General features: G+C 45.2%; 1 protein-coding gene across 1 annotated transcript in view; it reads right to left on the minus strand.

Moving 5' to 3' along the window:
* Nucleotides 1-24,469, minus strand: part of EXOC6B (exocyst complex component 6B) — a 468,443-nt gene that overhangs the window by 161,666 nt on the left and 282,308 nt on the right. The window contains exons 9-10 of the mRNA XM_056814064.1: nucleotides 595-678; nucleotides 394-440 (exon numbers count right to left, since the gene is read on the minus strand). Coding sequence (XP_056670042.1) covers nucleotides 394-440; nucleotides 595-678 — 131 coding nt within the window. The remainder of the gene's footprint in view (nucleotides 1-393; nucleotides 441-594; nucleotides 679-24,469) is intronic.

Here is a 24,469-nt window from a genome sequence, read left to right on the forward strand (position 1 = left end):
TCGGTCACTCTTTGGATACTGAAAAGTAATTCATAACTGAAGCCCAGGGAGACCTGGCACACATATGGCATTCCCCTCGACTGCCCTGCATACAGAGGTTGTTCATAAAGGAGGTAGGCTCAGAGTTCGACATCTCCCCATGAGAGTGGGGGCGCCCAATCGGTCTCTGTCCAGAACCCCTGTGGGCGACGAAAATGGTATCTTGTCAGCTCAAGAGTTTGATATTCATACACAGATATCTATGTCTATGTGTGTACACACACATGTATATACAACGTGTATAGATTACCCTGAGATGTCTCTGCATATTTTGGGAGGAAACCCATCATGTTTTCCCCAAACCCCACACATCTGCTCATTCGAAGAAAATATAAATATAAAAAGGACACCTACCCTACGATTTGATTAAAGTATTTCCTGTAGCCATCTAAAGTTTCATGCTGCAACAAACAGAGCAAAAACAAATCAAGATTTTGAGATGAAAACAAAGAAGGCAGAGAACCCAAGCAGCCGCCCACGTGGAGCCCTTCTGAGCCACGGAGGAACTGTCCCAGGAGCCATTAGTCTTGGGGAAAATGGGCAAGTGAGTCCTACCATGTTGGACGGGGGTTGGAGCACCAGCCGGGCCTGTTTCCGCCTCTGTTTCCTATAGTAGTTTTCAAAGGTTTCCCGAGCACCCTAAAAGCAAGACAAGAGATGTGAGTACTTGCCAAAACCTGAGACTTCCATTCTGTCCTCACTGAAGTGTGTGTGTGTGTGTGTGAGTGTGAGTGTGTGTGTGTGTGTGTGAGTGTGAGTGTGAGTGTGTGTGTGAGTGTGTGTGTGTGTGTGTTTGTGTGTGTGTAGAAAAAGGTTACGGCAAGATTCTCCTAATCCCAATGCAGATCTCACCCTTATCATCTTTTCTTGGGATATTCTCCAACATGAACTTCTTCCCCTGCCATGACTTAGGACCCATCATGTGCAACAGAAATCAGGTCCCTCTGATCTTAGTAAGGGTCCTCCCGCTCCATCCTTGCTGTGGTTCAATTTCCTTCAAGCTCGCGTCTAGACCTGCCTCTTCTACTTAGTCTCCATCTGCCCCTCCCCAGAATTCCCAAGGCACAGAAAGTCGGCCTGAAGCACGGAAGAAGCAGCCTTCAGTGCACGAGAGACGATCGTATCTTGTATCATGAAAACGCCAGGAGTAGCCTCTCATTCTGCCCAGTTGGTTTTCCAGAGGGCTCTAAAAACAATTTAGGCTCAACCAAGCAAAAGCCCCATGAGGATAATGTTTGAGGGCAAGAGAGGGAACTAAAAATAGGTAGACATTTCCAACTCAACCACAAGGCTAGTTACTGACCAGCCATTGTGTGAGAAAGCATTGCCTGCCAGCCTGCTGAAATCTAAATGATGAGAGCCCTCAGAAATCAGGCCACAAGCACGTGCAAGGCCAAAGCCACCCATCTATCTAAGCCAATATATTCATGAATACATGTCTACATCTATAAGCACACACAAATACATTTGATCTCGGAGGTAATGGGAAGCTCCTGGGAATTTACTGGACAGGAAGAACGAAGGCAAGGAAGTCTATGGTCAGAGCTGTGCTTTGAAATCATTTTGGCAGCTGAGTGAAGGATGGACTGGAGTAGGAAGAGGCTCAAGGCAGGGACTAATCAGAAGCCTAGTTAAATTCTACAGGTTTGAGGTGAGGATGACCCACCAAGATGGCACCTGGGGATCTATGAGAGAGATGAGATGTTATGAGAACATAGAAACAACAGGATAAATTATATATATATGCATATACACATATAGTGAATATGAGTGAGGATTTGGAGGTGACAATGAGGTTGTAATATAGGACTGTGTAATGATTGTATATTTTTATCTTATTATATATATTTTTAACCCCATTTGCAACCTGCCTTTACAACCGGCAATTGGGAGATGGATGATTAGAGTCAGCTATATAAATATGGGGAATGCATGGATATTGATGCTATAACAAAATGACCCAGTATAGAAGAAGAAAAGAGAGCCAAAGGCAAAGCCACAATTAAAAAAATATGATATGACTAAAGAACCAGCAAAGATTTTAGAAGGAGTAAACAGGAAGGCAGAAGAACTAAGGGAGTGTAATACCTCCAAAACCTAGAAGAGAGTATATCCAAGAAAGGGGGTGACTGACATTGTCAAAGGCTATAGAGGTGTGTTCATCTCACAACCCAAAAAATGGCAAAGATGGCAAAAGATGGGGATGGTCAAAGTTGGGGAAATTATAGGGAGACAGGGATACTCATGCATTGCTGGTGGAGCTATAACCATTTTGTAAAGGAATTTGAAATTATACAAAGTGACTGATATGTCCTTTTGCCCCCGAGGTTCCATATTACTAGGAAGTCATTGATAAGAAGGAAGTCCCTTTAGAAACAAAAATTTTTATAGTAGCAAAAATCTAGAGACAAAGTAGATTTCTACTAACTAGGAAATGTTTAAACAAATTGTGATACATGAATTTACTAAGAAACAACCGTAATAAGAAACCATAAGTATGAGGAATATAGAAAGATATGGAAAGATTTACACATTGTGATTCACATATAATGACTTACACAATGTAATGGAAAGGAACTCACAAAACAACCAAAAGTTAATGCTATGAAATTACACACACACACACACACACACACACACACACACACACACACACACACACACACACGGCCTGGCCTGAAAGAAGAGATATAAGATGACACCTCTAATCCACTCCCTTGAAGAGGTGGGAGATCTCAGGCTATGATCCATTGTATATATTTTGAAGGTGTTTTTTTCTTTCCACGATTTTACTGGATCTTTTTTTTTTCCTTTTCTTTATTTAGATAAAAAAAAATATTTGGAATGACTCTCTAGGAATGGGTTTGATGGGGTAAACTATAAGAAAATTAGCAATAAAAATTTATTTTTAAAAAGAAAGTGAATGCAAAATTACAAAGAATAAGTATGATCCCAAAGAAGAGCCATAAAAGACACTTTTTTGCCTCCACCTTTGTAGAAATAAAGAGTTCATTATGATTTTTTCACCATATTGATGTTTTGTTGATTTCCCCCCTATTTTCCTCTTTTTCTTTAAAAAACATTCTTTTTACATATGATGGCTCTCTGGGAAAGAGGGAAGTGGATGAATTCAGGAGGAAATCTAGACTAAAAAACAAGGCACAATAAAATTAAGTTTTATGATTAGTTAGTGGCCTAAGCCAGGACTAAAAATCAAGGTTTCCAGATTCTGAGTTCTTGCCATAATGCCATATTAACCAGATCTCCTTAATTGCTATCCATTCTGTCAGCACTCATATACAGGGTTCCAACCTCAGCAAGCATTCAATAAACATCACAAGTCACTTCACGTGGTGGGTGCTAAAGAGGAAGAAGACAATAGAAATGATGCCTGCCCTCAAGATGTAACATCTTGTTCTGAGTAAAGGGAATATTTGAATAACAGAAAACATAAGTGGGTGGGCTGAGGGGGAGGTGGTCCTTGAACTCAGTTGCCAGCACAACAAAAGTAGATTTCATGCCAAACCGATGAGAATTAGCCGAGACAGCTCTCTCAGGGTTTAGACCAAAAATTTGGGGAAGTGTTCTTGGGAGAACTGCAATAGAGCATTCCAGAAACAAGACGTCACTCCCTGAACCGAGCATCTAAATGAACTGAGAGTCTGCCCATAGCCAAAGATAGACTGAAGAAAAGGGCAGGAACAGGCGGCAGCAAAGTGCTAATAAGTCAGTCTGCCCAGACAGTGTATCCTGGCCCGGGATTATCACCAAAGAGGAGGAAAGAAATCCTGGAAACTGTTATTGCCCACTTTCCACTTTTCCACTAGGACTCCAAACCAAGAGTTACTTCCAAAAACAAGGGATAACTAGAGGACATAAGGATTCTAGGACATTCTAGTGCCACTATTATTTCTGAGGCTGTACTCTCCATAAATGCCAGGCTGTTACAGAAAAAGAAGGCTGGAAAATAAACCTAATGAAAAATGTGAAATCCAAAGTTTCACTAAGCCACAATTTAATGAGCAGCAAATTCCTTGATTTATGAGATGAACAGCTAAAGATTTTATTTAGTTTGCTAAAGTAATTGCAGAAGGAATAAAAGAAAAGCATTTCTTAAGCACGACTATGTGCAGCTTTGTGTGCTAGGTGTTAAATAGACATAAGATAGTAGGTGTACTGCCTGCCCTCAAGGAGTATAACATCTGGTTCTGAAAACAGAAAGCCAGCATATCAAAGCAGGACACTCTGAAGATAAATATAAACATGGGACAAAGGTCCTGCCCTAGAGAACTTTACATTTAAATGGACAACTTAATAGATATAGGGGTTTGGCGACCAAAGTAGGAAGCTATGGTCTGGGAAGTCATCCAGATGGTGAGCAGAATGATAAGGCAGTCCCTTGAGATGACTGTTCCAGAAGCAATGATACTGTTGGAGACTGATTAAAGAACTCAGAGAAAAAATGGGGTGGGGGAGTCAGGAGTAAAGTAGAACTAGTCAACTTAACTTAATAGTCTCTAGTTTAGTTTGGAGGGTGAAGCAGTAGCTTCATCAAGGTGAAACAGAATGCAATTGCCGCCATATTGAAGATGAAGTTACAATGGTGGAGTCACTAGTGAAGAAGACACCTCTAGAGGAAAACTTGTCCAGGTTCCTCAGTTCAGCATGATACCATGGAAACAAAGAAGCCTGGATGTCTTAGTGATGCTTCTCATGGACAGTGCCGTTACCATTTTGAAATCTCTTATTTTAGTAACGTCATCATCTCAGGAAGAAACCTCGAAAGCCATATAGGCCAAATCCATACCCAACTGAACGCTTGAAGATAACTATCATGGTCCCCCTATCTCCTCCAGGGCAAACATCCAGTCTTTCAATCACTTTTTATATGGCATCATCTCTTGGTCTTTCAATCACCCAACAAGCATCAATTAAGCATTAGGTACCAATTAAGTGCTGGGTATACCAAAAAGCAGCCCAAAGATGTCCCTGCACACAAGGATCTTTCATTCTAATGGAAGCGGCATCATGTACACAAATGGGGATGCCCAAGATGCATAAAGGAAACTGTAGCCTCAGAGGGAAAGGTACTAAGATGAGGGAGACAGGAGACCAGAAAAGGCCTCCTGCAAACGTGGGGCTCAGACTGGGTCTTAAAGAAATCCAAAGGTGCTAAGAGGTGAAGATGAAAAGGAGAGTATCCCAGGCACAGGAGAAGTCTATACAGAGGAAGAGAGAGGATGTGGAGTGTCAGAAGGCTGGTATAGCTAGACTGTGGACATTAGAGAGTGAAGACTCCAAAGATAGGAGAACATTGTGTTATAGGCATGAAACTACAAAGAGAATAGCTTTGAGATGGGGTCCTTGAAGAAACAGGGAACCATGACAACTTACTGAGATGTGGGGGAGGAGACAGAAAAGGTTAAGGAATGGTCATGGTCAGACCAATTTATACTTTAAGAAAATCCCTTAGGCAGCTGTGTGAAATCTGAGTTGAAATAGCAAGGATAATATTCCAGATGTGAGATGATGAGAGCCTGAACAAAGACAGAAACTGGCAGCAGAGAAGGGCACATATCCAGCAAGATTTGGTAAATGATTGTGAAATATGAGAAATCAGAATCAAGGATGACCCTGTGATTGTAGACCTGGATGATTGCAAGGATGTTGGTACTCCTGACAGTAATGCAAGTGTGGACTAGGAACAGCTATAGTAGAAATGTATCTGGGATATATTGAGTTTTAGATGCCTATGGAACAGCCCATTCCAAAGTTGAAATAGCAAGCTGGTGAGGCAGGACCAGGGATCAGAAGAGAGACATAGATTGTATATACAGATCTGGGAATAATCTGCAGAGAGAGGATGATTTAGTCCACAAGAGCTGATGAGGTCACCAAATGAAAGAACACAGAAAAAAGAAGAGAAATGTTCCAAGCTGGAGCCTTGGGGGGGGAAACCCCAGATAGTGGGGACATGGTCTAGATAAAGATCCAACCACGGATACAGAGAAGGAGTGATCAGGCAGGTGAGAGAAAGGTCAGTAGAAAACAGTTATCCATACAAACTCTAAAAGGAAATCTAGGGGGGAAATGATCGACAAGGTCAAATTCTGCTTAGATTGTTTGGTTGTTTTTTTTTTTTAAATAGTCAATGTAGGAATCAGTTTTGCTTGACTATTTATACTTGTTACACAAATTTTATTTTTGTTTTTTTCAACAATAGTGAGGTAGGAGGCAGAGAGATTTTTGGTCACTAAAAAAAATAATTTAATTTAAAAGAAAATTTTAACACAATTCTGCTTAAGTTTTCAAAAGAGAAATGGAGAAAAAGACATGTTACCTGGCAATTAAGAAACCACAGTAATTTAGGAGAATAGTTTCAGTTGAATTATGAGGTAGGAAACCAATTTACAGAGGTTTTAGAAGATAAAGAACAAAAGAAGGGGGAACGCCAGATGTAAACTGTTTTCTCCCCCAACGAATTTAGGCAATTTAGTTATTGGGTATAGTAGTTCAACCCCTTTTCTCACCTCCATCTTAAAATTCCCTGCCTAAAAGGTGGTACACATAACTGAACACAATACTCAAGGAATGGATTGCCAAAACAGGGCAGAACACGATTACCTCCTTATTCTTGGAATAAGATGTGTCACACATCTCCTTTAAAATCTCATTTCTCATCTCAGATGTCTTCTCCTTTTTAGACTCAACATTTCTAGTTCTTCAACTCATCTTAATACAATAGCTCTTGAGGCCCTTCACCATTCTAGTAACCCATCTCTAGATATACTCTAGCTTATCACAGTCCCTCCTGAAATAGAGTGCTCAGAAATAAACACAGAATTCTAAATTTTATCCAATCAAGGCAAAGTGCAGTAGGACTACCAACCCCTCAGTCCAAAACTCGATGCCTCTCAACACAGTCAAAGACTATCTAAGTTATAATATTGCCAGGTTCTCCTCTGGTTCCCCAAAGTGGATACTCAGGGTCTTGCTGCAGAGCAAAAAGTTCTTACCTATTTTGGCTACAATAGTAAACCATTCACAAGCATTAAGATTGCAGTTCACTAAACCCACCAGTTGTCTATCAAAGCATTATCAGAATACAACTTCCCAATATTGTAATTTGGAAGATGGATTTTGGACCAAGTAGAAGTCATTATATGTGTTTAAACTTCTTCTCATTAGTTCATCTAACATCCTAGACTGTTAAGAGCTTTTGTTCAATTTTCTACACCACCAAGTTGTGTATATGATAAGCAAGCCTTTAATGCCTGTATCAAAGCCACTGATAACTGTTAAACAACATAGGGACGAACACAGCTCAGCTTCCTTGTGGAGGTGATATTGACTGTTTTGTGATTATTCTAAGGTCTATCCAACTAGTTTTGAATCTTCTGAACTAATATGAGAACCAAGGCAATAGCTCATTATCTTGCGCACAATTTTAGCATAAAAAGATTGGCCAGTGGTTTATGATCAAGGTAAATTATACCTGTGTCATCTCCCCAGTCTGACAAACTAGCAACTGTGAAAAAAATGACATTAGATTAATGTAGCATGAGTTATTTTTTGCCAGCCCCTACCATAATTATCTGATGCACGTTGTTGGGTAGGCTGTGAAAGATAAGTAAGTGTGTGCCACACATGGCAGAGACTCAAAATTTAAGAACTTTCCATTGGACAGGATATTGGAACAGCTTTGTCTCTATGCAGAGGAGAACAGAAGTCTCCCTACTTGTTTTTAGTTCAGCAACACTTGGTCAATGAGTGGAATGGCTTCTAGTTGTATACGTTTTCAACAAGTGGGAGAGAGAAAGGAATGCCAAATGATGATTTCAGCAGGAGAGGTCTGGCTTGAAATCCTTGGGAAAGGCAGTGATAGACATATAACTTGGGCACCTGCATTATAGTGTTGCTGGATTCTCCACCGGTTCCCAGAAGCAGGTCCTCGGGCTTGCTGCATTTGGTCCCTGGGAGTGAGTGGCGGTGATTCAGTAGGCATGCTGCACAACATGGGACAGACTTGGAGAGCTGACGCAGCTCAGCCTAAAGAGTTCCACTGGCCTACCCCTCGAGGAAGTCCCATCCCCGAGCATTGCCCTCAGCCTGGTACAGCCCCACTGCCTCACGACCTTACAACCACCACAGCCTGGGGGTGATCTTTCTGATTCAAGTGTCTTCCCCACTCTGGTCCATCATTCATTTAGCTGTCAAGTAGGTCTTCCTAAACCGGAGGTCTCACCTTGTCACGGCCCTGTTCAGGAAAACTCCATTGGCTCCCTATAACCTCCAATAGAAATGTTGTTTGGTTTCCACAGTGCATCATAAGCAGGTCCTTTCATACCTTTCCAGTAATCCTATGCCTTACTCTCTTCCACATACTCTGCCTCCTCCTTGCACAAGTCACCCCAACTCCGATTCTTGGTATTTTCATGGGCTGATCCCCATATCCTCAACCTTCTGCAAGGAACCTTTTCTGATTCTGCTTAATGCTTTCCCCCTCAGATTACCCTCTATATGGGTGTATATTTACACAGAGTCTCTCCTTTTATACTCTTGTGAGGCCATTGAGGCCACCAAAACAGTCCCATTTGTTGTCCATGCTTTCTGAAAGCAAGCTTCACATCACAGAATTCAGTCCCATCTCACGAGCACCTTTCCAGCTACATCCAATGAATTTCCTCCACATCTTTTTTCCCTTTTTCCTTTGTCTTCCAAAATCCCTGCCAAATTCAGCTCTTGACCTTCTTTAGAATTCCTTATGCTCCTTCCCCTTCAGCTCATCTCTTTCCTGCTCCTTCCCTGACCAAAGTCTTATGTAGAATATTATTCCTTTCCTGTCCCATTTCACTGAAGAGTCATGTTACTAAATGTCAAGTTCATTATGTACACTAAAAGGTTCTTCATTTCAAGGTTAATAGCCCTAAAGGATCTTTATTATTCTAGCATGATGTTACATATTCAGCAGGTTTCAGATCCAAAGTATACTTTTGTAAGAATTTAAGAGAAAACCATCTTTCTAATTAAGCCATAATGCACTAATTAAATTATCTGCTGAAAATGACAAGAAAATAAATGAAATGAAATTCTATATTTTAGTCAAAATAAGAATCCTAACTGAATTCTTAAGTAGACTCATTTTTAACATTTCAATTACTTCTTCACCAGGCAGAAAAAGAATAGAAGTCGAGATCGTCTCATTCTATAGGTCTGCCCTGCTCATTTCAACAAATCGGCTCAGGCTCCCTCATGGCTGTTGGACCAGTCCACCTTTGATTGTTCCACTCCTTTTGCCAAGTCTGTGAATTAGATGTTGAAAAGCTGGATTTGAGGAGGAGAGCTCTGGCCAGTCTTTTAGTGGATTGAGTGACGCTGCTATGGATTCCCAGGTCAGTCGTTAGTTTAACCGTGCAGATCTGCCACTTGAACTCAAAGCTATTCCAGCAGGCCCTTTCTGAAGAGATGAAGTATAATTGGAACAGAACAGAGAAGGAAACTCAGCAGTACCTTCACTTCATTCCATTTGACATTTACACAGCTCCAAGGACCAAGCACTAATTCTTTTGTTAATCTCCACCACATCCCTGAAAGGTCAGAATGCTCAGTCTAGCCGCTCATGAGAGAAGGGGGACCCACATTCCTCAGCATCTGCCCCATGAGCACAGCAAAGGCAAGGAGTCTGATGCATCACCGAGGAAAGGTATTCTTTGGTTTGGCTTAAGATTTATGGTTGTTTGATGCACCAGATAAGTAGTTCCCAGCCTTAGAAAACATAGAAATTCCTTTTTAATACTGAACATTTTACAAAAGCTCATGTAATATTGGTTTTACCATTTTATTTTAAAGTTGAACTTCTGATTTAAATGGCACAGGGAATCCTAAACTCCCTGAACCAAAGCAAATGAGCCAGTGTCCTGTAACTTACTGATTTAGAGAGCTAGCCAGGGTGCAGAGAAGGTCAATGACTTGCCCAGAGTCTATCAGGATGTGCCAAAGTCAAGTGTTGAACAAAAGAGGAGAGAGGAGTATCTACTGGGTGACAAGTAATGTATGAAGTGCCCTTTACAGATATTTTTTCTTTATTCTCACAACTCTCTGTAAGGTTGCTGCTCTTACTATCTTCATTTTGCAATTTGGGAAACTAAGGCAGCCAGAGGTTAAGTGACTTTCAATGGGATCACACAGCTACGTGAGACCAGATACAGAGGACAATCAGGTCTTCCTGACCCCTGGCCAAATGCTCTATCTACTCTGCCACCAGCTGCGTAACTGGCTTTTTGTGTTTTAGGTCTCATGCTGTCGCTCATAATTTTTACTAGTAACACCTGTTAACCGAGAAAATACATTCTATCGAAAGGCTATAATAAATTCAACAATGCTATAAAACTAATTCACATGTCATTCACCACATTGATATTTACATACATTTGAAAAACTAGAGTTTGAGGCTCGTGGATTGGGACCACCAGGCTAAACGGGAATACCAATTCCCCACTATACAAAGGCAAAAATATCATTCCTCATTGGACAGGTACGATCAAGGTAGGGCTACAGGGCCAGAAAAACTCAACTCTAAGGAAGTGGGGCCAATGCACAGTGCAGCACCCCCCAGTTTTACTGATTCCTCACAGACGTATCATAATTCAACAATCTACACCTCAGTTTTGCCTTTCCCCAAAACCTGGGCGTTTGTCAGACAGGAAAGCATCAGGCCAGTAAATCTAGAACAAAAAGCCTATTTCAAGTTTCTATCTTGGTCATACACGTTCCCACCATGAATTTTCTGTGACAGCCCAGATCACATAAAAACAAAGTCAATACCAAGAAAGGAAAATGCTTTATTCCTTGGTCATTGTCAGCCTCATCACTGATGATACTTGCTAGGCTTTCAAGTCACAGTCCATATAAATCTGCTTTATTTTATTATGATTATTAATAGAATTTATTTCCAAGTATCTCAGCCCCCCCCCCCCACCATAGAAGGCATCATTCCAGCAAACAGGTATGTATATATAGATTATGTCTTTCAGGTTTCCACTTCTCAGGTGAACATTCAGTTATCCTTCAGGTTCTAAATCTGTAACTGTATATAATGCGATGATCTTGGTTCTACTCATTTCACTCTTCATTTTCTCCTATAGTTCTTTTCAAGTTTTAAAAAAACGAATCTGCTCATTGTTTCTTACAGCATGCTAGTATTTCACCATGGTCCAGTACCTTAATTTGTTCAGCCATTCTCCAGTTGATGAACATTCCCTTGATTTCCGGTTCTTTACCACCACAGAGAGAACTGCTATAAATGTTTTGGAACATACAGGTTCTTTTCCTTTTGGAAACAGATCCAGCAATGGTATTTCTGGGTCTAAGGGTAGACAGAGCTTTATAGCCCTCTAGGCATAATTCCAAATTGTTCTCCAAAATGGCTAGATCAACTTACAGTTCCACCAATAGTGTATTAGTGTCCCGATTTGTCCACATCCCCTCCAACATTTGTTATTTGTCTTTTTGTCATTTTAGCCATTCTGGCGGGTGTGAGATAATGAAAGCTCAGAATTGTTTTGGTTTGCATTTCCCTAATCAGTAGGGTTTTCAAGCATTTTTTCATGTACTGAGATATGGCTATGATTTCTTCATCGGATGACGGTCTGTCAGATTTTGCCCATTTATCATTCTGTGCAAAGAATTATAGGATTTAGAGTTAGAAGACACTTTTAAGATCATCTAGTCCAACCTCCAAATCTTATATATGAGGAATCTGAGAAGCACAGAGGGAAAGGGGCTCACCTAAGGTCACACAGGTAAAAAATGACAGTTGTTTATAGCCAAAAAGAAACTATATTCCTTTCATCTGTAGTGACATTTTGAACTTCTTAGGGCAGGCATTATCACTGCCTATATCTAAAGAAAAGCTGGCCAGCAGGACTACTTATTTAGGGTCCTTCAAATCCTACTGCCCCAGTCAGCCACCTGTTCCAAACAGATCTCAAATCATTCCAGACCTGCCAGATGACTCGGCCACTGCACTGCAGTAACTCGTCCTAACATGAAAGGTCCAGCTCGCCTCCCTCCCCACCACTGACATTCTCCCCCAAACTCCTCCTGGGGAATGAAATTCTTCCCATTAGAACTCTTTCTCTTGGTGAAAGCCATTAGAAGTTCCATGTCAAAATGTAAATACACCCAACCCAGGTTATCTAGGAAATCCTCTGGAATGAGCCAAACTAAATAACTGGATTTTGTGGAAGTAAGTTTTAAGTGTGCCATGTGCTTCCCTAACTATAGACACAGGATGCAGAATACAAAGCCACATTTCCATCTAGCCTCAGGGTCTTCTCTCTGTTGGGTTCTCTTCCTCCCTGACTATCCATCTCAATCATTCCTTGTCCAGACTTCCTCCCCTCACCCTGTTTGATCTCCAAAGTTCATCCAAACTGACTTTCTCTCTGCTCTTCTCATCCACAGCCCTCACACCTTTGCACTGGCCATGGCTGGAATAGACCCCACTTCCCCTCTGCCTCCCAGGATGCCTCTCTTCATTTAAGATGTGGCTCATGCAGAAAAGGAAAATGACAAATTGTGGGGAAGATGGGAAAAAAACCCGTGACACTAATGCACAGCTAGTGGAGTTGTGAATTAGTCCAAATATTCCGGAGAATGATTCAGAACTGTGCCTAAAGGGCTATAAAACTGTGCATTGCCTTTGACCTTCTAGGTCTGCATCCCAAAGAGATCAAAGAAAGAGAAGGACTCATTTGTACAAAAATATTTATAATAGTCCTTTTTGTGATGGCAAAGAAATGGACATTGAGGGGAGACCCCTCAAATGGAGAATGGTTGGATGACTTGTGATCTACGGGATGGAATCCTAAGCAGAATGGTTTCAGAGAAATCTGGGAAGACTCTTATGAACTGAAGTGAGCAGAAACAAGAGAACACTGTATACAATAACAGCAATATTGTAAGGATGACAAATTTAGCTACTCTGATCAACACAATGATCCGAGACAATGCCAAAAGACTTATGATCAAAAATGCTGTCTACCTCCAGAGGGAGAATGATGAAACTCAAGGCAGACTGAAGCAGATTTCTTAACTTAATTTTTGTTTTATTGTCTGTATTTTCCTTTGTAAGATGGCTAATAGGGAAATGTTTTCCATCATTATATATGTATAATGATAACAAAATGCTGGCCTTCTCAAGGAGGGAGGGAGAGAATTGAGGACTCAAAATATAAAAATAAATATCTGTTTAAAATTGTTTTATATGTAATTGGGAAATATTTAATAAAATAAATAAAAATATATTTTAAAAAGATGTCTCAGGGCCATCTTCTACCCCAAACCTTTCTTGGTTCCCAGCCCACCTTCCATTTCCAAATGCTAGAGTTCCTTAGCATTCAGGGGAGGGGGAAACTTGGAGAGGTATATAGAATTTTTTCTCTGTTGTTCTACCTGATAGAATGTAAACTCTTTGAATATAAGAATGGTTTCAGTTTTGGGGTATTTGTATCCCCAGTGCCTAGGACAGTCCCTGGAATAGAAGAGGCACTTAATAAACTGTTTTTGATAGATCATTTTAAAAATCGATTTTTGTTCCCTCAAATATCCTTATTAGGACTCAACTGGTCCAAGACTGCTGGGCTTATTAAATACTTGTGTCTGCTCTTCATAGTTTGGGGGTCTCTTCTTTGGCTGTCAGCGTGCCTGCCTGAAGCAGCCTCTGTCTCCATTTGGAATATGATACTTTTGATATGCTATGGCCTTAGAAACCAGATCCCCACGGCTATTGGGATTGTGTGCTAAAGAGTAAATAAATGAGCTTTGAGAGCAGTCCTGAGGGGACCAAATTATATGAGCTTTAGTTTATGAACTGTACCTTATCCATGTGAGCGGCTGCTCAGAGACTTTGTTGTTTTCCTTACTTTCTGACTTCAGACTACATTCTTAATAAGTTATTGGGTAGTTAATTCTGTATTAATAGAGTATGCCACTATATGTTGCCAGGGAAGAGTAACCATATACCCATTACTAACCATTATCATGATTTAGTTGATCAAATCTTCTGGAAACAGAAAATAATAAAAGTAAGCTGGGAGACTTTGGGGGCAGCCTCAGTTACCATATTGCTAAAATGCAGGGTGATAGAAGGACATAGAGGTGGAAACTGGATTTGGGGGTTAAACCTGGGTTTAGATCCCAGCTCAGTCGCTTCTTATTAGCTGTGTAACCTTGCATCAGAAACTTCCTTTCCTCTTTAGGCCTCTGCAAAATGAAGGCTTGGGCTAAATATTTGCTGAAGGTTCTTCCATCTCCTCTATATCTGATGGCCAATTCCAACTCCAACATCCACAGATTTTAACATTTGATTTAATGTTTACAAAGCAAGAAAGGTCTGAAGTGTGAGAAGCTCTGAGGAGGGAGAGTCCAGATGGGTTGTCAAGGGAGGAATCCTTGGCATTTAGAAAATACTGGATACATGTTGAGGCCAAGAGAAGATCCAACGAAGATCATTCTAAATAGGATGCCAAAAACAAATGGCCTCCAATTAGAGACGCTTGACTCTAGAGCCAAGGTCTGTCTGAGTCAAGAGGTCTGAGATATGCCCTCATGTCAAACAAAAAGGATCTGAAACCATAAAGTGGCAGAGATACCAGCTGGAGAATGTTTTCACCATGCTTGGTTCTGCTGCTCCCAAAGCAAGGAGTGACCCAACACTGCCTGCCTTGGCCCACGTCCTTTGGAGGCAAGGATTTATGTCTGGCACCCTTCATCTGAGATGTATGGTCTCTGGTGAACCTTCCCATGACTACAGACTTCATTCACAGCAACAGGAAAAGCATCCCTACACAGCCCAGGGAGAAGGAAGTGGCAAGGTCTAGAAGAGGATGCCAAAGGGATGCGGAAGCTCAAGCTGCCTCGCGATGATCTGCCCAGAAGGCACGGGGGAGGAATGTTCCACCGTCTGGTCTTCCTCTTCTCAGCTCTACACCCAAAGACCCCACTGCAACAGCAGGAGACAACAGTGAAACACTCCCCAAGCCCCCCATTCTACTCCTGACTTGACCTGCCGGGCTCTGCTCTCATCCCTCCACTCTCCCCTCTTCCAATCCCTTTATGAAATGAGATTTAAACAAGGAGGGAGTGAAGGCACGATGGCTTATGAAAGGGTTCCGGAGCATTTTCCAGAGCACCCGGGGGAGGCTGGGCAGATGAGGGATGTCATCCTTGTCACGGGATCGCACGTCAGAGCCACGTGGGCCTCTCCTTCTCCAGAGGAGGGACCTGAGAAGGCTGGGGACCCCAGCCCCGTGTCACACAGGTCGGAGGGGGGAGCCAAGCCGGGGCTGCCCATTCAAAACCCATGGCAGTGTTTCTGGCCTACTGTCCCACGTGGGCGTCCCTTCACTGAGATATCGGGGATGCACTTTCTTTCTGCAAAAGCCGCCGTGTCCCTGCAAGGAAAGCCCAAGACGAGTCGGATCTGCGGAGGTTTTACGGGCCTTGTCAGTCAAACGACCGCGAAGAAAGCCCCAAGGACTAAGAAAGAAGAGCTTGCCCCCACGTTCCGCTCACCCAAAGTGTCTGCCAAGGCCCAGGCCTTTCGGAGATGTGCTCTTTCTGAACAGTCCGTGTCGCAGAGACCCTACCGGCTGGTCTACTTCCCCGGAGGGTGCCAAGCGACCCAGGGAAGCATCCTCTGCCCCGAGTCCTGCAGGCGGCTTCTCCCGCCGGCCTCTTAGTGAAAAAGGACGCGGATCAGAGCCCAGGCTGCTCTGCTCGGGGTGCGCGACCCGGCCAGCAATAGGCTAAGCATCCCTCTGGCCCAACTTCTTTGTCGGGGCTTGTGGGGATTTGTTGCTTTAAGGAACGCAGCCTTCTTCTCCTCGGGCCCAAGGCAAGGGCTACCACCTCTTCTCCTGTCCACTGACAGTGTGTGCTGGGGGAGGGGGCCGAGTCGGGGAGGGGGATGAACCATTGTTCTTCCAGCTTGGCCTACAGGAAGCAATATTTTCCATTCCGCCTTGGGCAAGGCCTGTAATTTCACCACCCCGGCTGCAGCTGGATTCCCTTTTAACTGCCTGGGCATCCAAGTGAAGACAGGTTTATTCAGAGGAAAAATACAGAAAGGGCCATTTTAATTTGCCTGCATGTGAAACGGGGAGCACTTTTCATAGGGCCCCATAATGACGTTCAGCGGGATATTACACTTTGCCATATGGCTAATTTGCGCAGCAGGCCAAGGGCAGGATTTTCTTTCATTAGAACTGCCCTAAAGCCCAGACTCCGCGCACATGTGCAAAGCACGAGTCCGAGATGCCCCCTGCTGCTCGAGGACAGGAACGTCGGGGTCAGCACGGCTAACGGGCCCGGAAGGCCAGCTGGCCCTGCGGGCTCCGGAGGGTGGAGGGAACCAAGGCCACCGCCAAAGGGGGAGCGGCCCAGTCCGGCTTCTGTCTGAGGCCTCGGCAGGCCACACTCATCTTCGGGTTTCCCTGCGGGGACATTTGCCACTGTTGCAGGAAGAAAGTACGGCCCGTTACGGACAAGAACAAGGGAAGGCAGGCCTCTGAGACAAAACCACCCGGGATGGGAAGGAAAAGCCCGGGGAAGCCCTGAAATAGGCCAAGGCCTCACCAAAGGCCCCCCATCGTTCAGGCTCCCTTTGACTCAATTAGCCTGCAACAACTGCCATCTTCCTCTCAAGCTGGTGGAGGCTGCCATAGCACACAGATGGCCCTCGTAGCCGGGCTTCGTCTTGGAGCCTCTTCCCTGGCCCAGCCAGACCGAGAAGATCGACCCCTTCAAGGCCGGAGAGTGCTCTGCAGGGCTTGGGGGAGGGAGAGGAAAAGATGAGAACCCACCGGCCTCCAAAGATGACGAGCCCGGTGCTGGCTTCTGAAGAAAGTAAACACTGTGATGAACAACCCTGGCCTTTGTAATCCGCTTCCCCCTTCCAAGACGAGTGTTAATTTATTAAATATCTTAACAAAGGGTCTTTTATCATCAGCCTCGGTTTGGCTGGCCCTTTCATAGCATTACCAATTACAACCAATAAAGCTTTAATTGACGACTGCTTTTCATAACCTCTGACCCCGAGGATAAACAGCGGTTTGGTGGTAGCAAGGGTAAACCTCAAAGGGACTGCTATCTTAATCAGGCTTAGCAACCTAAACTCCTTAAAATTACGGCTTACCTATCTGCCCAGAACAAAAGCCCAGACTTCCCCCGTGATTAAAGCAATTGATCAAGGGAAGACTTGAATTTCACTTTCAAGAGCAGAGTTCCTTCTTGGGGCCTCCCAAAGGCTGGGCCTCTTCCTGGGTGAATTAGGCCAGGCCCGGGTCTGGGCCTCCATCTGTCTGCCAGGGCTGGGGCTGCTGGCGCAATCTCTCTGGAGGCCGGAGCCTTCCTCCCCTCCACTGACCCTGCTTCCTGCACCGCCAGATCTGGAAAGGCCGTGGGATTCCGGAAGCGAACGGAGGTGGCTTCGATGGAGCAGCCGCCCTCTGATAACTGGGGCCGGACTCCCCGGGAGCGGGAGCCGAGCCTGCCCCGCTTTACTATCCAAGTGCTCCATCTCCTGGCAGCTACCTATTCAGAAGGCCAACCCCTCCTGGTTCAACCCCGTGAATTGTGGACATGCTTCCCAAGCTGAAGGGGCCAAATTACACTCGTACTGCCTTGATGGGGCAGCGATCAACGCGTGAGTGAGTGAAGCTAACAGGAAGTGAAACTGTTTGAAAATGACATTTGAAATCAATAACAACGACACCACCTCACTAGTTTCCAATTCCTCGCCCTAAGACATTGGCTCCCGCGCTAGGCCTCCCAGAAGAGGGCACGACATTGGGCTAGAATATGTGCCCGTCATTTTGTAGCTGGCAAAGGACGGCAAAGATGAAAAGGTGACACGGTAGGTCAGGGCCGGGCCAGGAAGACCGGGAACCCGGGGTTTGGGGCTGGATGTTCTGTCACGGTGCCTGAAATTCAGAAACAAGCTCTGCCACAACAACAAACTGCTTTCGACATAGTTAATTTAAGATTTAGTCTCTTTGAAAAGAAACAATGAAATGAACTCCCGGCTGCCGGGTCCACAGAACTGAAAGTCTGAAGAGTGCTTTCCATTCCTTTTCTCATGCAGGTCCCCAAGGCAGCCCTCTTCGCTGGGATCGGCCTACCTGTGCTCAGTGCTTCTGACGGGAAACCGCCCCAGGAATAGCTGCCATGTGCCAGGCGGGGCGCTAAGAAATGGAGGCGCTGATAAGGACGACAAAGGAGGCCAAGGAAGGCGGCTAAGTTGCCTCGTGACTCCAGCGAGAGCAGGCGCGTCCCCAGTCCTGCGAGGGGCAGCACGAAGCGCGGGAGGGGGACTCCGGGGGCCAGTAAAGCCGGGTGCCGAGAGGCGCTTAAACAAGAGAACGCCACACAAGGCCGCGCTTCCTCGAGGCTCACAACTTTAAGTCTAGGAAATTAGGCACAGGCTAACCGGAATGCGGCACCGGGCAGCGCTGCCTCCCTGTGCTCGGAGTCACCGTCCCAGGCCATCCTGCCTCCGTGCTAGCCACCGAGGCCGCCGAGGAGCGACACGACTAAGTGTGGGAGCGCAGGGCGCTGAGCAGAAACGTCCCGCCATGCTGTGAGCTTTGGGAGCAGTCCTGCTGGCGATCGGCGGCAGCACCCGGCTTGGGAAGCGCCGCCCCAGGTCTGCCAAAGGCGCCCAGGGCTCCAAGGAGAGGGACACCCCCCCCTGCAGAAGGAAAGCTGTTCCAAGTTAGAATTCAAAGTCAAGTCTCTCCTAATTCCCAGTCCACTTGCAATCATCATTCCAACGACGACCACTCTTATTGCCTGGTCATAGCTGGTCACTACTGCCTTCGTGCACACATCATAAGATTTTGAAGGTCCTTCGGATTGCCTAAACTCGATTTCAGTGGCTCAGAATCCGATGTTGCCATCATGAAAATAGTGGAAGGAAAAGGTGACGTTTTTTACCCCAAGACAGTCAAAGAAAAAGCAAAGGTACCATCTAAAATAATAGTAGCATCTTTTTTTATGGTGGCAAAAAAAGGGAAAAAAGTTAGCACTCGTCAAGTTGGCTGAGTGTAAAGTAAAGTGTAAACTGAATGTAAAGTAGCAGAAATAATGGCTACTGGAGCAGCTAGCTGGCTCAATGGATAGAGTGCCAGGCCAAGAAACAGTAGGTCCTGGGTTCTAATCTGACCTCAAACCAGCTGCCTAACCACTCTTCTGGCTTGGAATTGAAACACAGGACAGATTCTAAGACAGAAAATGAGGGGTTTTTTTTTTAATGGAATAATGAATATGAAGAAACACAGACTAATACAAAATGGAGAAAGCTGAGCCAGGAGAACAATATAAACAGCAACAACAACAACAACAACAATGACACAAATAAAAACAGCACCATGAGGCTGTGGAGCCTGGATAAAATATAAAGACTGGCTCCAGAGAAAATGAGGTGGGCTGCCCTCCTCCCTGAGGGAAGCAGTGATGCCAAATGCTGCCTGGGCTGGCAGACAGGGTCACTCATGGGTTAATGTTGCTTGCAGAGGGGGAAGGTTTGGGGGGTGACAAGACAATGACATTGAAATCATAGAAGATATTAAGAAAACCAGCACATATCTGTGATGGGTTCATGCAGCACCAAAGATTTTCAATCAAAGGTTCATCACAATTTGCTGAATTGAATAGGAATTCTCCAATGACGCCATGGGGTGGTCAGGCCAATGTCCTTCGTGTTCCAGAGCACGATACGTCCACTATTAGGTCATCAGCTAGCCAGGGCCGTCGAGGGCCTGGCCATCGATAGGGGTGGCCATCCTTGGGCAGCTTTAGGTCCTGAACACAGAGAAGGGCCTCGGGTCTGTCCTGAAGGAGGAACCAAGCACATCGCTGAGACCCCAGACCCAGGGGAGAGCCGGGATACCCTACAGCAGCAATGTCTTCCTTTCCTTCTAGAGTCCGTGCTCCATGGCAGCGGCCCTGCTGATGTCTACACACAACTCTCAGGGACGCAGAGCTGTCAGCCTTAGGCCACCATCTCGAGGGTACTCCGCGTCTCCTCACCTAGCTCGAGGCCATATAAATGAGACGTGGGGTGACCCCACCAGGGAGCATCAGAGGGACTCAAGCCTCTCCTGCTCACAGAGTGGCCAAGCCACCCCTCCCCAAAGCCAGGCCAGGGAGGACGTTGCTGTCAGGTTGAACAGACAACTAGATGGAAACATCTCACCCGCCCCCAGCCTGGATCTTGGCTTCCCATTTTTACTCTGCTATATGTCCTATATGGCTACTTATGGAAGTCCCTAAGGCAACAAATAGTCCTGAGTGCCCCCGCGCGTGGAAAACGTTAACGGACTAACTCTGGGGCCCAGACCCAGCACTCACTGTACCTTGAAACAACCAAAGGATCTGTACTCATCAGTGCCTCTGGCCAAAATGGTGACAGGATCATTTCCTTCCCTCCAAAAGAGATTCAGAAATAACTAAACAAAACTACTGAATATGCTCTGCACCGTACAGAGCCCGACAAACCCCCAAATAAACTAGGGAGCTCTCAAAGTGTGGGGTTGTAGCCAGAGCCAGGACTACGAGGTTCCAATCCGGCCTCGGGCGGAGCCAGTCAGTGCGTGCCCAACTTGACCCGAACAGTCACTTCTCGAGAGTTTGCCTTGAACCCTGGGTTGAGTGAGAGGCGGATTTCCACCCCAAGCCCCTCGAATCCCATGGGAGCCAGAGGTCTTTGGGGCCGTCAGCAGGCAGAAGCAGTCCGGATCACCCCCTGAAGCTTCCCTTCCCCACCCCTCCTCTCGACTCTGCCCCTTTCCCTCTCATCGTGCCCTTGCTAGCATCTCCCAAGAGCTAAGCCTCCCATGATGAGGACTTGAGAAAGGAGGCCTGGCCTAGCCCAGAGGTGAAAAAGAACAAGAAGACAAATCTCCCTCCACCGGGCCACCTAGTCGCTCCCATATTTCTTAATACTTCTGAGGCACTTGGCACTCTGGGTAGAAAAGAAACCTCAGCCCATGGGGCCTGAAGGATCAACCCAAAGAACGACGCCCGGCAAGGCTTATCACGCTACTCGTCTTCTCAGCCCCCGTCATTATTCTAAGAGCCAACATCCAGGAAGGAGCGGGTGAAGCCGCCAAGGGAGGGCGCTGTGCTTCGGGGGGCAGAGACGGGAGGTGACCTGACACGTCCAGGGAACAGCTTGCAGACCACACGGACTCCCCCTGGAAAAATGGGTAGGAGCTGCGCTGTGGAAGGCTTTGCATGTCAAGTGGGAGCATCGGCACGTGGACCTCAGAGCAAGAGGGACTAGTGAAGACTTCACATGTGGGTCGGGGGCAGGTGACCCAGAGAGATCCACTGTAGGACCCCGGCAGTTTTACGGAAGACAGATTGGGAAGGGGAAGAAGAGAGATGGAGAGACCAAAGAGGACACTCCGGCAGAGGAGGGAGGAGTAAGGAGAAGGGGACAGATTAAGAGATTTCACAGAGCTGAGCCAGTCTGCAAGAATTGGCAACTGATAGAATTGAACAGAGAGAACAGAATAACTACAAGGTGGATGATCCGGGGGACCAGAAGGATGGACGTCTGATGGGGGAAATAGAATCAATTCTGTTTGGAATGAAGATGCACTTGAGAGAGGCGGCAGAGCCAAGTAGCTGAGCAGCTGGCAGCAAGCTTTGCAACCCAACCCAAAGCTTCTATGAGCTCTCTAAGATTTCCCAAGACTCATTTTGCAGAGAAGACTCATCAAAGAGAGGAAATCACAGGTGTCAGACTTCTTCTCCCTATGGGGCATCCTGGTGCCTGGGAATGGGGGACAGGGACCGGGCCTATGACGTCATTAGGACAGGTAACTCCAAGACAGGGAACTCGCTCTCCCCCTAACAGGCACTAGTCCCCACTGCTTCGGGCAAGAGACCCAGTCAGTAAAAAGAACCTGCGTTTGATCAGGGGAGACCTCCCTGGGAGTTGAGAGGGAAATGGGCTCTCTGCCCTTTCTGAAAGGAGAAGGAACCATGCAGATCTGGGCCTCCTCTGACCTCTGCCTATTCATGGGTCCTCTGGGGAAAGCAGAGCAGGGCTGGAGGTTGACAACTTAAAATAAACCTTAAGCAAGACTTGGGAGAAGTTGTCTAAGCCAGCTGCAGCTTGGCAGGGCCATGCCCAACCTTGGATGGGTCCACAGATAACAATACCAGCACATGATTACACATTATCACAGGCCAACACTCCCAACTGTTAGAGCAAAATGAGCAATTAGTCCTATTCCCTCTTCTATAAGAAGTTATTTCAGGGGGCAGCTGGGTAGCTCAGTGGATTGAGTCAGGCCTAGAGATGGGAGGTCCTGGGTTCAAATCTGGCCTCAGATACCTCCTAGCTGTGTGACTCTGGACAAGTCACTTGACCCCCATTGCCTAGCCCTTACCACTCTTCTGCCTTGGAGCCAATACACAGTGACTCCAAGACAGAAGGTAAGGGTTATTTCAGAACCAAAAGTCCAAGGACCTAATGGTGGTGTCTTCTTCCTGCCCCTTTTTTCTGAATTTCTGAGAGGGTGGATTAGGGGCTCCTCTTTTAGGCACAGAAGTACTCTTTCCAGAGGCTACAACACAAAGCTTTCATAAATGGTCCTGCCCCTGAAGCCCCAAAGAACAAATATTAGTGTGAAACAATACTGAGATGCTTTCAAAGGGCCACCAATAATGGTTTTTCTAAGAATGAGCCTTTGACAAAATCATTATAGTTCCTCTACAGAAGGCACTTCAAAGATAGCAGAGTGAAAGAAAAGTATACCAAAAAATGAAGCCTGAATCCAAGACCCAGGACTCGGTGATGCTAGACAAAAGCCAGAGCTTCTAAAATGGAGACATCACCAATGAATCAGCAAACATTTTTAAGCACCCATTATATACCTGTTATGGCACCACCTGTTGGAATACAAAGATAAAAGGGAAATAGCCACTGCCCTGGGGGAGCACACACTCCACCAGGGAGACAGCAGGCAGATAAATATCTAAAAACACTCTTTAAAAACCACCTAAAAGGTCACATGAAGGGGAAAGGCATGAGCGGCCAAGACAGAGAAATCACCCTACCAGCAGCCTCAGGGAGAAGGGTCAGAGGCAGAGTGTCACAGCAGCAGGCATGGGGTACAGTCAGCGCGGGCACCACGAGGGGGCACATGGACAACAAGAGGGTTACTTTGGCTGACCTGCAGCACACGTGGAGGGGCCGATGGACCAGAAGCCTGGAAAAGTGTACTCGTGCTTGGTTCCAGGCAAAGCTTTCAATTCTAAACCAAGGGGTGAGCTGGATCCTGTATTTTCATACTGGAAAGCAATTTGCAAGTCTACTCCCCAAATCACTAAACAGTGAAAACCTTTGGACCTCCCGATAACACGATTAAGCATATACCCCCGAGGCCCCCGTAAAATACAGGCACATAAAATATTCATCACATGAACTGGTCCTTGACAAAGCACGGACACAAGCGGGATGCCCACACCCTGGATGGGGTACAGCTGTAGGGCAGGCACAGGGACGGGGCATGTCGTGGTGTAGGACACTTACAGTAAGGGCCTTTCTCTACAATTAGGCCTCCACAAAGCTGTCTCTTCTTTCAGGGCAGAGTTCATGGGCTGCAGAGGTGGAATCACACACAGACTGTCTCATCCCCAAGATGTGGGCAGGATATATTTGTAAGATTCATTTGATACAAGGGACAGTTTTGTTCTTTTATTTTATTTATACCGCATGGCAGTGAGGAGTAGACATGAAAAAAATTAAGTGAGCCCAATAAAACATTTTTTAAATACACAGAAGACAAAAGAATAAAGAAAAATAAAGAAGACCCAGACAAGCAGGGCTGTGGTGGAACTACTAAAATTTAATATATGCCTAAAAACAATCTATGTAATAAGGCTCTTGTGTGTATAAGGAAATGTTCATGTTTGTTGATATGTGTCGAGTTTGTAATATAATGACTACAATATCTATCTGACCATATTGAAAGAATAACCAGAGATAATGTAAATGAAAACAATTAGTAGAACAAAGTGCTGTGCCTGCAACTCAAGTCTGAAATATTACAATGGTGATGAAAATGCCCGTGTCTCTAGGACAAAATACATAAACTACAAACACGCAAGGGAGCAGAAAATAAATTGTTATAAATGAACCAAGTTAAAGTACTCAAGGAAAATGGGAAGAAAGCAAATTTTTCTGATTGAGCAGATGGTTTTTTCTACTCCAAAGTAATAAGAGATCTCCAAAGGAGTACAGGAATTACTGCCCAAATAAAAACCGAGGCAGCTCTTTATTCAAACACTATTTCAAGAACACTCCTTCCCCATTCCCCAAATCCAAAAGGCATGTTTTTGGCCAAAGCAGTAC

This window comes from Monodelphis domestica, chromosome 1, assembly GCF_027887165.1.
Source record: "Monodelphis domestica isolate mMonDom1 chromosome 1, mMonDom1.pri, whole genome shotgun sequence".
Taxonomy (NCBI): Eukaryota; Metazoa; Chordata; class Mammalia; order Didelphimorphia; family Didelphidae; genus Monodelphis; species Monodelphis domestica.